This window comes from Vulpes lagopus, chromosome 3 (genome assembly GCF_018345385.1).
Source record: "Vulpes lagopus strain Blue_001 chromosome 3, ASM1834538v1, whole genome shotgun sequence".
NCBI lineage: Eukaryota > Metazoa > Chordata > Mammalia > Carnivora > Canidae > Vulpes > Vulpes lagopus.
In genome coordinates, this window is record NC_054826.1 from 65,366,864 (window position 1) to 65,381,349 (window position 14,486).

Below are 14,486 nucleotides of genomic sequence, written 5' to 3' on the forward strand. Positions count from 1 at the left end.
TGTTCCAGATCTAAAATGTTTTCCCCTGACACCCTCGGTCAAGTACACTCTGATTTTTACTATCCTGTAATAAGTTTATGTATCAATCTGGTTATCTTCCTGGTTTTGACTATCAGACTGAGAAATTAGCCTTCTTCTGGTCTAACTATATGACTGATACTCATGCCATGTAGTGTCTTCATTTGGTCACCACCTTGGACTTAAGAATAGTTTTAAAATGGAAAGTACCCTTGGTTTTGAAGTAGAAAAGTTCAGCAGTTTAGTAATCTATAATCTCATGGTTCTAGACTCTGAGGATTATTTTGGCCCTCACTGAACACACTGAACCATGTTGCCTCCATTCCAAATTGTGGGCTTCTTCCTCAGCTTGCCAGTTAGCCAAAAGACAACAATATTAGTGTTGACAGTGAAGATGCAGTTTATATTTAATGATCAAGGAAACTCAGGCTCTGGGCAATTTGACCTGGGGCTCTCTGAAGTTCCCTACCAACTACAGAAACAGATTTCCCATTTAAACTATGACATGTGTGTGTCATGCTCACTGAGTGTGTTTGCAGTAGAGAGAACATGGCCTGTCACTGTTTTTACTTTTGGTAGGCATAACAGACAGTTGTTCTGAGACTCCTGGTAGGAGTAGCAGCAGCATGATGAAGATCTCAAAAGACAAATAAATACTTGGGGCCCCTGGCTGGCTCCAGTCAGTAGAGCATGTGACTCTTGATCTCAAGGTCATGAGTTCAAGCCCCATGTTGGGCATAGAGATTACTTTAAAAAAAAAATCAAAAGACAAATACTGTCATGTTGAAAAACATAGATGCGTTCAGCTCAGTGGCTTAAGATTACTCTGTATTAGTTGCATTGTGCAGTTCAGAAACTAGAAAAAGCCTATCACATGAAAATTATCACTCTGAAATACTTGTATAGGGGCAGGATTTACTCTAGAGGGTAAATAAAATCTCCTGAAAGATTACTGTATGAAAGAGAATAAGGTTGAAGTTTACATTTGTTGAGATAGACTAACATCAAAAGTCTGTAATAGGGGATCCCTGGGTGGCGCAGTGGTTTGGTGCCTGCCTTTGGCCCGGGGTGCGATCCTGGAGACCTGGGATCGAATCCCAAGTCGGGCTCCCGGTGCATGGAGCCTGCTTCTCCCTCTGCCTGTGTCTCTGCCTCTCTCTCTCTCTCTCTGTCTGTGACTATCATAAATAAATTTTAAAAATTAAAAAAAAAAGTCTGTAATAAATCAAGATCCATTTGCAAATACTGATTTCCTTTCCCTTTTGTGACTTTTTAAATCTTGTTTTTGGCTTTTGTTCATAATACATATTTTTTTCTCTTTCTGCTTCCCATATTCCTTAAATCATTTCATCTAGATATATATACCATCTGTCCTTCCAAAAGGCTATTCCTTCTCTCAACAAGGGGCAGGGGTGGGAGCAAGAGACATAATATGGAAAGAAAGCCAGGAAAAATCTCATGGACAGTTTTTTGGCTCCACTTCCCTGGCCCTTCTTTGCAACCCCCTGGGGAACAACAGGGAGCCAACAGCTTGTATCCATTTGAGAAAGTGGCAGTGGCTACAGAAGAGAAAATACTAGGCTGTTCAGCTCTCTTCCTAGACAAGAAAAGCAATGCAAATGGTCGATAGTGTGCTGGAATGCACACAATTCTGTGCCACAAGAGCAAATAGATTGGAATTTCTTGTCATTGAAGTGGAACATAAGAGGATTTAAGTGAAATGGAAGCTAGTCATTTGAATTGCTTCCAAATACACAATTGGCAAATCTCTACATTATGATAATTTTGTAATAATCTATGTCTTTCCAAAAAGACGGTCTCATGACCTGGGGGATTACGTGCACCCTGTGCTCCAGGACTTGCACCCACAGGATTTTATAGGCTTATGTTACACACTTCATCCCAAGAGCTGTGTGATGTGAGCTGTAGCCCGTGAAAATGTAGCCCCAGTGAATATCCTTGAGAAATTGCCTTTGAAGCTCCCTAGCCTCAGCCTAGGAGGTCTTCAGCTAATAAAAGTTGTGAATAGGGGATCCCTGGGTGGCGCAGCGGTTTGGCACCTGCCTTTGGCTCAGGGCGCAATCCTGGAGACCCAGGATCGAATCCCACGTCAGGCTCCCGGTGCATGGAGCCTGCTTCTCCCTCTGCCTATGTCTCTGCCTCTCTGTGTGTGTGTGTGTGTGTGTGACTATCATAAATAAATTAAAAATTAAAAAAAAAATAAAAGTTGTGAATAGCACGTTAGTTCAAGCCAGTTTCCATTTGCCATTTTGTATGTAAAGAGAAGCCACTCTCTCCCACCTCCTCCAGTTGTGTTAAGATCCCAGATACAAGGCAGCCTTGACTCAGAGGAGCCTTAAAACCTAAAAGGAGAAGTGCTCTCTGAAATCAAATTACAGAAGAGGTAGTAGCTTTGAAGCTTCATGGAGCTTTCATATTTCATGGAGCTGAGTTTTCATACTTCATGGAGCTGAGTTTTAGAGTTTTTAGGCCTTTTGAGGTTCCAACCCCATAAAAATAATAACAATAATAGAACCCGTTGTCCAAAGTCATGTCTGAGTTCTCAAAAGAACATTAATAAAAATATTAATTTGAACATTAGAATTGTCACTTGGAAATTTCTACTGGAAATTGTCTTTGAAAAAATCACAGAGGTGAGGCTTTCTGCTCCTGTGGAGAGCAGACTAAGACGGGCCTTTCCCAAGCCTGGAGCAAGCTGCTGCTGCTGCTGCCAACACTATAAACAAGAAATATTTCACCCTTGAATCTCTCATGTAGGATAAAGCTTCAAATTCATCTAATTAGATATATGAAATTTCTCCATGGTTGTGAAATCTCCCAGAGAAAGAAAATGAGCACCCAAAATTGTGAAGGCCTGCCTGAGGGAGCAGGGACCACCACTTTGTTTCCCTTGCCTCTTAAAGCCCCTAGGTGATCTGTGCATCTCCAGCTTCTGCCCAGGGACCACCTTTCCCTGAAAATCTGATGTAAACATTACAGAAAGTATTCCCATTTGCAATAATGTTATCAGTCGTCCGTTTCGTTTCAGGAAGGGACATTGAACCATAATTCAAACTTAATTAGAATCCTGAAAACTTTTGATATTGTCAAACAATCAAAAAAACGAATCAGCTCTTTAGAAGTGATAGGGTAGCAAAAATGAAATATTGAGTAGTTGAATTTTAAAAAAGAGGCCTTAATATTGACAATGTTGATTTCTTTGTAAATAGTTTTGAAGTTTTGCTTCAAGGGCAGTTTCCAATAGTTTTAAATATGATTAAGCCCGGGGCACCTGGGTGGCTCAGTTGGTTAAACAGCTGCCTTTGGCTCAGGTCATAATCCTGGGGTCCTAGGATGGAGCCCCACGTTGGACTCCCTGCTCAGCAGGGAACCTGCTTTTCTCTCTCCCTCTGCCTGCTGTTCCACCTGCTTGCATTCTCTCTCTCTGTCAAATAAATAAAATCTTTTTAAAAAAATAAGTATGACTAAGCCCAATAGTCCTGTTAGTTTGTCCAAAACAACGCAGTGCTGTCCCATAGGATGAATATGTACCATTGGTTAGAAGGATGAAATAGTGTGATATTGAGATACAGTCTGTGGATGCAGACAGAGCTGAGTTTGAATCCCAACTCTGCCACATGGTTGCCTTGGTTTTCTCATTTGTAAAACGGAGCTGATAACATCTACTCCATAGTGTTGTTAAGTGATTAAATGAAGGGATATATGGGGGAAGTTCCTGGCCCATAGTACATACTCAGTAAATGGTTGCTGATGTTAAAATGTAGCTCTCGTGTCCTGTTCTCACTAGCGAAGGTGTATGTATAAGTCAAGTTAACCATACTAACTGAGGAGATAAGAATTGAAAGAGTATTTCACTCTTAGCTACATACTTCCTTATTTTGTCCCATATGTAAGTCTTATCTCCCGACTTGGTGGTAGTGAAGTTCTGGAGGACAATATCATCTCCTTCTTTACTCCACAATGATTAACAGTGCTAGAGAACTAGTAGACATTCAGGAAATGTTTGTCGACATGACCTTACTTAGCAATGTCTTATGTCTTTCTACACCCCTCATATGAGAACAGGATTATGCCCTGCCATGTAAGAATCTTAAAATTTCCTGGTAATTGTTATTTTCCAATAAAACTATGGGGATATTTTACCATTTTCAAATTGTTTTGTTTTCTAATTGGTTTCTGGCCCCATCTTTAGCCATTTTGTTATTTATACATATGTAAGTATCATTAACACTGCAGCTGGCACTATAATAACTTTCCTGTCTCCAATTTTTTTAGGTGATAAGGAGGGGCAGAGGGAGAGGGAGAGAAAAAGAATTCCAAGCAGGCTCTATACCCACCATGGAGCCCACATGGGGCTCAATCTCACGACTCTGAGATCATGACACAAGCTGAAACCAAGAGTCAGCTGACTGAGCCACCCGGGCGCTCCTTCCTGTCTCCATTTTTTTTTCTGTCTCCATTTTTAAATGAAAATCTGCATTTTCTAATATTATTGAAATTAGCTAGAGGTCCTTTATACTTAACTTTTCCATCTGCATATTTAAGTATATTTAATGATTTTTCAGTAGTTTTGTGGTAAATAAACATATCTAATTAAGGCACTTTTCAAGCTCTATTGATGTCCTAGCATTTGATGACCATTTTGGGGAAAACCTAAAAATGTGTTACTTTTCTTTGAAATCCTTAAAAGTATGAGTATATAACAATATTAAGTACAGACTGAGGAACTGATAAGACTTTACAAATGTACAGTTGATCAAATTTATAATAATTAGCTTTTTTCAGAGTTGTTTTAATGGCAGTTAGCCTACTCAGATTTTCTACTTTTTGACTCAATTGAGGAGGTAATTATTTTTCTTAAAAATCTTCCATTTCTTGGGGCACCTGGCTGTTTCAGTTGGTTAAGTGTCTGACTCTTGATTTTGGCTCAGGTCATGATCTCAGGGTTGTGAGATCAAGTCCCGTTGGGCTCCACACTAGGCATAGAGCCCGCTTAAGATTCTCTCCCTCTCTCTCTGACTCTTCCTCCCCCTACCCCTGCCAAATCTTACATTTCTTGAGATTTAGGGTCATAACATAAAATTCTAAACTGAATTCATTCTCTTGGTGAGAATTATTATTAATCTATATTTTTTGTTGTATATAACTTGCCTTTTTTTTTTTTTACAATTTTTCAGTTTTAATTTTGTGTGTTAGGATTTTCCTTTCTTTTTTGAATAAATCAGGCAAACTGAGGTTTTATGGGGACGTTTTGGGCAGTTGGAAGACCACTTTTGGCCATTCCTTCTAAGTTTCGATTTATCATGTTCCCATTCCCATTCATTTCTACCAGCACATAATTGCAGGTTTTGTGAAAGTTGTTTAGGAGTTTTGTGTCTGTGACTTCCACAAACATCCGTCATTAACTTCTAGTTTTTGGCATATTCCCCACTGTCTGAGAGCACCTCCTTACCATAATGAGGAACTTCTGCATAGCCCTCCCTCTAGCATTCAGTGCTCGTCTTCCGTCTTCCTGGTCTTCCTGGTCTTCCTGTTCGAGAACTCAGCAAGTTTTTGGCAGTGTCCTCTACCATTTCCTGGGAGAGTGCACTTATTTCCCAGAGGGCAGGGGGATTTGAGTGTCAATGTTTGCTACATTCCTTCAATCTGGTCCCATCTGCTCCTTAACTAGCTGCCAGTCCTCTAAGTCTGTGACAGGTAGATGGTTTTCCCTAGTTTGAGTCCTAGGGGAGAATCGCCCTCCTTTGTCATTCCTTTGTTGATTATAATAAGTACTGGCAGAGTGTGATAATTAGCTTTTGAATTACCTCTGAGTAGCAGGTACATAGATGATTCAGAGAGCACTTATTACCAATAATATTACTCATGAATTGGAATGGAGTTTTAACATTGTTTTTATCCCCACAAGGATGCTCCTGCGCTGTAAGGTATGAAGCGTTACAGCAGCTCTGTTTTATGCAGGAGGATATTGAGGCCCAGAGTAGCCAGGTGACTTTCTTGAAGTCATAAATAGTGACAAAGCTGGCATAACACCCCAGATCTTCTGTTCCTGATTGATTTTTTCAAATCTTGGTGAGAATTATAGTTCAAAAATACAGCCTTGGTGGCCATAAACTATTTTCTGTCATCCAATACAGTTGATCATTCCTCATTTCATGTCAAAATACTTTGCATTTGACCTCAAGAACACTCTGTTTCCCCCCCAGTTCGAACGCCATGACCCTGTGGATGGGAAAATTACTGAGCGGCAGTTCGGTGGCATGCTGCTGGCCTACAGTGGAGTGCAGTCTAAGAAGTTGACTGCCATGCAGAAGCAGCTCAAGAAACACTTCAAAGAGGGAAAGGTGGGTATCTTCATTTATAAGAAGCAAAGGAACCACGGGAAGATATGGCTGTATTGTAAAGGTACTAACATAATGAGAATGTCATGAAGCAAAGATGATAGCTAATCATCCCTGATACTTGAAAAAAAAATGAGCAGTGGACGAGGAAGAAGGGAGAGTCCAGAAAAAGCCTTGAGTTTCTTTTTCAGACAAAAGGTGGCACCAGGAACTAAGATTGAGAAATTAAACGGGGTGTCTGTCTGGCTCTGTCAGTTGAGAATGCAACTCTTGGATTCAGGGTTGTGAGTTGAAGCCCCACATTGGGCCTAGAACTTATTTAAAAAAAAAAAAAAAAAAATTCCTGGGACGCCTGGGTGGCTCAGTGGTGTAGCACCTGCCTTGGGCCCAGGGCGTAATCCTGGAGTCCCAGGATCCAGTACCACATCGGGCTCCCTGCATGGAGTCTGCTTCTCCCTCTGCCTGTGTCTCTGCCTCTGTGTGTGTGTGTGTGTGTGTGTGTGTGTGTGTGTGTGTGTCATGAATAAATAAATAAAATCTTTAAAAATTTAAAAAAAAATTCCAGAAAGTCTATCTGGAGAGAAATTAAAAAGAGACTGATCTACTGAGGAAGATAAAGAGTTTAACTATAGATATCTCGATTTAAGATACCTGTGGAGTATCCAGTTAGAGATGATTAGCAGGTACTTGGATATTCAGATCTACTTCAGATGACTCAGATAGGTTTGGGAATCATCAACACACTATTCAAGTTAAAGCCATAGGAACCTATGAGATTGCCTAAGAAGAGTATTATACAGAAAAGAACTGTACTTCTTTGGCCAAAGACAAAATCAAGTGGAATATTAACATTTAAACAGCACAGGAAGGAAACGGTTATAAAAACTAGTACAATTGAAGCCAACGAAATAATGGTAAAAAGGGACAGAGAGGGTCCAGTAAAGTAAGATGATAAACAGCTATTAGCTTTTTGGTAAAATGGTAATAATTGATGACCTTTGGGAGCTGTTTTATTAGAGTGGAGGACATATTAGAATGGGAAGTAAGGAAGTAGAGAAAGAGGAAAAAAAGAAGAAAATGAGGAAGAGGGAAGAGGGGCTCCAGAAAGAAGGAAATAGAATACGTTCAAAACTCTGAGGCAGTATATTAGTCTGCTTGGGCTGCTACAACAAAACACCACAGACTGGGTGGCTTTAACAAAAGAAATTTTTTTTCCCACAGTTCTGGATGTTAGACATCCACAACCAAGGCACAAGCAAATTAAATTTCCAAGAAGGGCTCTCTTTTTGGCCTTTGGACAGCTGTCTTCTTACTATATCCTCATATGGCCTTTCCTTAGTTGTTTACAGGGTAGGAGACAGAGAGAAAGAGGGAGAGCAAGAGCCCAAAAGCATACATGCACACTAGCTCTCTGATGTTTCTGTCTTCTTACAAGGACACTAATCCTGTCAGTTCAGAGCCTCACCCCTATGACCTCATTTAACCTTGTTTATTTGCTTAGAGGTCCCCCTTCTAATATGGCCCCACTGGGGGTTAGGGCTTTAATGTATAAGTTTGGGGGTTGGGGTGATACATTGAGTCCATAACCAACAGAAAACACAAAGGTCTAGCACATGTGATGAACTGAAAGGGGGCTGTTGTGGTTGGAGCATACTAGCAAGAAGGAGAATGGCCTGAGAGGAGGTCTGAGGGTGAGATGGGGGCCAACGCATGCATGAGATGAGTTTGGGTTATATTCACAGCACAATGGGAAGTTATTAAAGGGCTGTGAGCAATGAAATGACATGGTTATACGTATGTTTAAATAAATGGCTCTGCCTGCTTTATGAAAAATAGTTTGGAAAGGAGCAAGCATAGAAGCCAAAAGACTAAGATTATTAGAGAATTCAGGAAGAGATGACTGAGCATTTTGTGCACAGCATTGTGATTGGAGACCATGAGTTTGTAGCAGCACTAGTCAACACTGCTCTCTGATACCTTTGCACACCAGCTGTACCTGGTGCAGGAAGGGGCAGATGGTTTGAACTGAGTCAGCATCTGGGGTTTTGGCAGGGTGTGGGATGGACATACTGAAGCAGAAATCAGCGAAGAGGCATACCTCTTAACGATCACACACATACACACACATTCCACAGTGTCAGATCTTTTCATTCTCAGCCCCAATCCACTGGACTATTCCCACTGGGCCACTACCAAAGAAACTGACCTGGCTCTAAAAATATTTCTGTCCCCACAGCAGGCGTTCCCTCAGTGATGGGAGAAAACTCATCATTCACAGAAAGCGACAGAGAGCAGTCTTCTCTCCCAGAGATAACTTTCACACTGCTTAGTACCCAGCTTATATCTGTTGGAAATTGTAATTTCAGAAAATTAGTGACAAATGTTTAGGTAGATTTTTAGCCCCTATGCTGGAAGCACAGTGTTGTTTGCATTAGGAAACACTTCTTTCTACCAGACTAATTTTTAGCTAAGTTTGGTCCAGACATTTATTTGACCTTAAAATAATTATCTATCGTAATAGGCTAATTCATGTTTTACTATGAATTTATATTTCAAAGCAATAAATTGGGTGTTGGCGACATCTCCCTTGAAGGATTAGAGTGGCTTTGGGAGGAGTTGATGTAGGACCTGGAGACCTCGCAGAAGGGCTCTGAAGTATAAAAAGATAGATTTTTGTCAAAGGTTAAAAATCTGGGGTGCTAAATTACTTCAGGCCCAGAATTTCCAGGCTGCTTTAGCAAGGAGATTGACATTGATTGTCCTCTCATGTTGATTAAGTTTGTGAACATAGCAATTAACTAAAATGAAAGTTAATGAAGGGCCTTTGCTCCTAAGGTTATCAGTCCATCTCTCTAGGACCATGTCTCATTAAAGGGGAATCACCATCTGCTCCCTAATTCTTTCTTTTATTCCATTTGCATTTGTGAACATGAAAATTTAACTTTTCATTTGGCTCATACTAATCATTTTCTGTGTGGGCTTCTGTACAGACCTAGAAGACTGGCAGTCCTAGTGGTAGTATTAAGTAAATATTTGCGTATTGCTTAATGACTGTGCAATGTTTCACAGCCTTTCACATTTTTCTCTTTCTGTCTTTCCAGCAGCCCTGTTAGATCTTTTTTTTTTTTCCCCCTTTAAGATTATAGAGATAGAAAGAGAAATGAATGACCCACCCAGAGTCTGGACTGATAGCCAAGGCTTTTTATTCCAGATCTTGTCTTGTCTTTTTTTTTTAAAAAAAAAAAAAGATATTATTTATTTACTCATGAGAGACACAGAAGCAGGCTCACTGCAGGGAGCCCAATGTAGGACTTGATCCCAAACCCTGGTATCAGGCCCTGAGCTGAAGGCAGACGCTCAACTGCTGAGCCACTCGGACATCCCAGAACTTGTCCTTTCGATACCGAAGCCCTCCTTAACCATCCCCTTCCTCCAGAGCAGTGCATCTCAAGCCCGGTTGCCCAGTATCATTTGGGGAATTTTTCAGAAATGTGATTTCTGGGCCATCTTCAACTACATCAGGAGCTTAGTAGGTGAGTCCAGGCATCAATATTTCTTAAAAGGCTGCTGAGGTGATTCTCCTGTGCACTTCAGCTTGTGACCCACTGCTCTGGACAGGCTGCACTCCATCAGTGTCTCTAGATGTTTCGTCCCAGAGTAATAGTTGGAAGGATTGGGGAATCTGGAAAAATTGCTCTATTCATGCTATAAGTAACTGCTGTGTTTCTTATTTAACAAAGAAAGTAGACAGTTTCCTTTCTTCCTTTTTTTTTTTTTTTTAATGGGGAACAAGGTTTGTTTGGGCTTTATTTTAAAAATTAGTCTCTATCATCTACCAGATTTTCCCTATTCCACTCAATATCCTTTTTCCTGTGAATAATTCTTCTAGGCCAAATCTGACTGAGCTCTAAAATTTGCCTGTTTTCTTTCCTCCAGATTGTCTTCTTCTCCTCATTAAAAGAGTTTTCTGAGACTTTATAAATGTAATTCACAGGGATGGTTCTCTATGCTTAAGAGCACAGAAGCTGCAAACTTTAATAATTTAGCAAATCTACTGAAGTCTGAATTGAAAATTATAGTCACTTCAATGTCAGACATTGCTATGTGTATGACACTAAGCCAGATGCTGTGAGAAAGATAAAAGATAAACAAAAACCATCACCTGTCCCAAGAAATACATAGTCTGTGATATTCAGTAAGAAAAAAAAATACAGATATATACACACAAAGAACTGTATGATTTCATATTCAGTAATTACTGAGCATCCGCTGTGTGCTAAGCATTCTTATAAATACTGGGAATACAGTAATGAGAAAAACCAAGTCTGCCTCATAGAACTTAACATTCCTAGTGCAGGGAGACAGATAATAAATAATTATAGTACAAGGCAACTCACTCGACTTTGAACCTCTTGAGAGCAGGGTCTTACTCATTTTTGCATGTCCACAGTACAGTGAGTGTCCATAGGCAAATGTTTGTCAAATGCATCAGTGAATGTATTAAGCACCCTAATAAAGCTCTGAGGACTCTTGGGAGCACCAGTGAGAAAGATTAGAATCAACTGAAGAGACTAAGATTTCTTGGCAAAGATAGAGTTTGAACCTGGCCTTAAAAGCTGAGTAAGATTCTGCAGGGTGTCAGCTTGTGCTTTGTCCTCAGCTTGCCTCTCCCGTCATTTCCCCCTGAACAATTTTGACTCCTAAATCTTTAAGGTTGTTGGAGGCAGAAGGTCTCATCTTCTATAATTTCTTCCTGCTGGAGAGGGACGTAGAGATGTCCCTACCTAAGGGTCAGTACTGGTTAGTTTGGGAATGTATAGGGCAGTTACAAAAGGTAAAGGCGGATAGAGGGAAAAGCGATCTTAGCTTGACAATAGCAAGGCCTCCAGTATTGGGAGAGTCTTCGTTAGCATGTGTGAAAGTCCTTTTGGACACCTCCCTTTTTCCTTACCTCCCCCAACTCTGCAGTGTACCATCAGTCATTCCTCACAACCCCAGGGCAGCAGCTCTTTCTGCCCAGGGGTCCTGTCCCCAGGCTTTAATAAAAATCACCGGGATCCCTGGGTGGCGCAGCGGTTTGGCGCCTGTCTTTGGCCCAGGGCGCGATCCTGGAGACCCGGGATCGAATCCCACATCGGGCTCCTGGTGCATGGAGCCTGCTTCTCCCTCTGCCTGTGTCTCTGCCTCTCTCTCTCTCTCTCTCTCTCTCTCTGTGACTATCATAAAAAAAAAAAAAAAAAATTAAAAAAATTTAAAAAAAATAAATAAATAAAAATCACCTTTTTTGTACCCCTCAAAAAAGAGCAGAGTAGGATTTTGACAAGCAAAAGTTACAAAGCTTTTTGCTTTTGCTTCGTGTTTCCTCTTAGAGCCCTATCCTCAACAACCTTCTGTGTGAATCATGCTTTTTAATACTGCTACCAGCTATTGAGCCTGATTGGTACATACCCAACAGTTGTAATAAAACTATTAGATAATTAACTTTGCCTCTTATCTGTGGATAATATTCATGTGGGCTCTCTTCTTCACTAATTTTCACAGATATTTGAGAGGTGAGCCACATTGTAGTCATCATGGAATATCAGATTCTAGAAACATTGCTGCATAGCACTTGAAAAACTCTTGATTCCAATTATCAGGTGCCCATCAGAGTCACTACTATGTAGTAGAACATCTGAGGTGTGGCCACTAAACTAAAAAGACTAGAACTTTTACTTTATTGATTAGCTTTATTGTACTGATTAGCCTTGAAACTTGTACTTCCAGGATGCCTGGGTGGCTCAGCAGTTGAACGTCTGCCTTCAGCTCAGGGCATGATCTCAGAATCTGGGATCAAGTCCCGCATCCGGCTCTTTGTGAGGACCCTGCTTCTCCCTCTGCCTGTGTCTCTACCTCTCTTTCTCTCTCTGTCTCTCATAAATGAATAAATAAAATCTTTAAGAAAAAAAAATTGTAGTTACCCCAAAGAAGTGCTAAGCTGTGAATTACTTTTAAAAGAATTTATGGGGATGCCTGGATGGCTCAGCGGTTTAGCACCTGCCTTCGGCACAGGGCGTGAGCCTGGAGTCCCGGGATCGAGTCCCACATCAGGCTGCCTGCATAGAGCCTGCTTTTCCCTCTGCCTATGCCTGTGCCTCTCTCTCTGTCTCTCATGAATAAATAAAATCTTTTTTAAAAAAATAAAAGAATTTATGGATTCCCCTCCCCCATTATATTTCTGGTTCTCCCCTGCTATTAGTTTCATATACTTCAAAGGTATATGATAAGTATACTTGCCCCTGTTTTCCATCCCTCAAGGTCCTACACAAACCAAAGAGAATGTATTTCAAGCTTAATTGAAAGAAGTCATTGCCATTGCTTCTGTAGTAATAGGCCTGCCAGTTTACTAAGGACTCAAACTACATACTTGCCAAGTACTAGGCATTTTACCTATCTTCTCCCTAATTATCACATCCTGCTTGGTGGATAGAATCCTTATTTTTCAGATGAAAAATGCTTTTCTGAGCCTTGGTTATTTGCTTGAGATCATGGTGTCTTAAGCAGTGGCACCACGATTCAAAGCCAGGACTGTCTCATTTCATAGTCCATAATCTTCCTACTAACGAGCCTACTCATTGCCACTCCTTATTCTCCAGGATTTGAATAAGCACAAGGGTTTGGTGGGAAACAAGAAAACCAGTGTTGCTAGACTCTAGCCTATAGGGAGATGTCTAGAAAGGTAATCTATGGAAACGTTTTTGTGGAGGACCTTGAATACTAGGCAAGAAGTTGGGTTTATCCCATTGTCAGTGAAAAATCACTAATATTTTGTGAGAAGGAGGAATGAATATATGAAGAAAGTGATGTTCTAGGGTGACTAGGTACTTGTAGAAATAAAAGTAAAAGAAATGGTGTAATTTCCCCCCACTGCCAGGCAACAGTTGAAGTCTGGGGTTTGCAATGGGAAGATGCTTTATTAGAGCAAGATCAGCTCTTGCTCTACACCTCTGAAAGGGTACCCAAGAAATTGGTGACAGTGACCACATGGAGGGAGACTGAAAGAGATAGAGGAAGAACTTGCTTTGTACTATTCATATATCACTTCATAATATTCATACATTAAAATAATTACATGTTTTTTAAAACTCTAATTAAAAAAAATAAAAAATAAAAATAAAAACTCTAATTAAATGTTTTTAAAACCTAAGCAGAAGATGGAGCGGATGATAAGTGATAAGATTGGTGCACGGCGGGGTAGCATAGAAGGAGAAGAAAGGAGACTATTTTATCTTTTCAGTGGGGCAAAGAGGGAATTCAGGCAATCAATCAGATTGATTCCTAGCAGATTTTCTATGACCAATGAAGAGACGAGACCAGGGAATCATGTGTTACAGTGTGTTACCCTGTCATTATTCCCTGTAGTCCCCTCACCATGGCCTGTCAGCACTTGATATCTGGTGTTAATGGATGACTCCAGAGGAAGCCAAATTTTCCTTACCCTTCTTTCTACTCACATTGCTTTTTATTTTGTTAACAGCTTTATTGAGGTGTAATTCAGACCATAAAATTCACCCATTTTAAGTGAACAATGATTTTTAGTAAATTTACAGTTACACAGTCATCACTGCAATCCAGTTGTAGAATATTTTCATCATCCCGCAAAGGTCCCTTGTGCTAGCTTGCACTCAGCCCCCATCTCCGCCCTCACACCACACAACCAGACATCTCTTTTCTGTCTCTACAGATTTGTCATTCATATAAATGCATTCATAAAATAATATAATCTTTTGTGTCTTGCTTCTTTTGTGTGTGTGTGTGTGTGTGTGTGTGTGTGTGTGTGTGTGTCTTGCTTCTTTTACTTATTTTGAGATTATCCATGTTATTGCTTGTATTCATAGCTTACTGTTTCTTATTGGTGAATATAGTAAATAAAATTTCATTATACAGATATACTACATTTTGTTTATCCATTTACCAGTTGAACATTTGAATTGTTTCCAGTGTTCAGCCATTGTAAATAATACTGCCATGAACATTTACGTATAGGTCTTTCTGTGTACCTATCTTTTCTTTCTTTTTAAGAAAATGCCTAAGAGTAGAATGGCTGGGCTGTATAGAAAAATTGAG

General features: G+C 40.2%; 1 protein-coding gene across 6 annotated transcripts in view; it reads left to right on the forward strand.

The window, feature by feature from the left end:
* MICU1 (mitochondrial calcium uptake 1) overlaps positions 1 to 14,486 on the forward strand; it is a 248,469-nt gene that overhangs the window by 200,921 nt on the left and 33,062 nt on the right. For all 6 annotated transcript variants that reach the window (XM_041748273.1, XM_041748278.1, XM_041748275.1 and 3 more), the window contains one exon: positions 6,246 to 6,383. In XM_041748273.1, the coding sequence (XP_041604207.1) occupies positions 6,246 to 6,383 (138 nt within the window). The remainder of the gene's footprint in view (positions 1 to 6,245; positions 6,384 to 14,486) is intronic.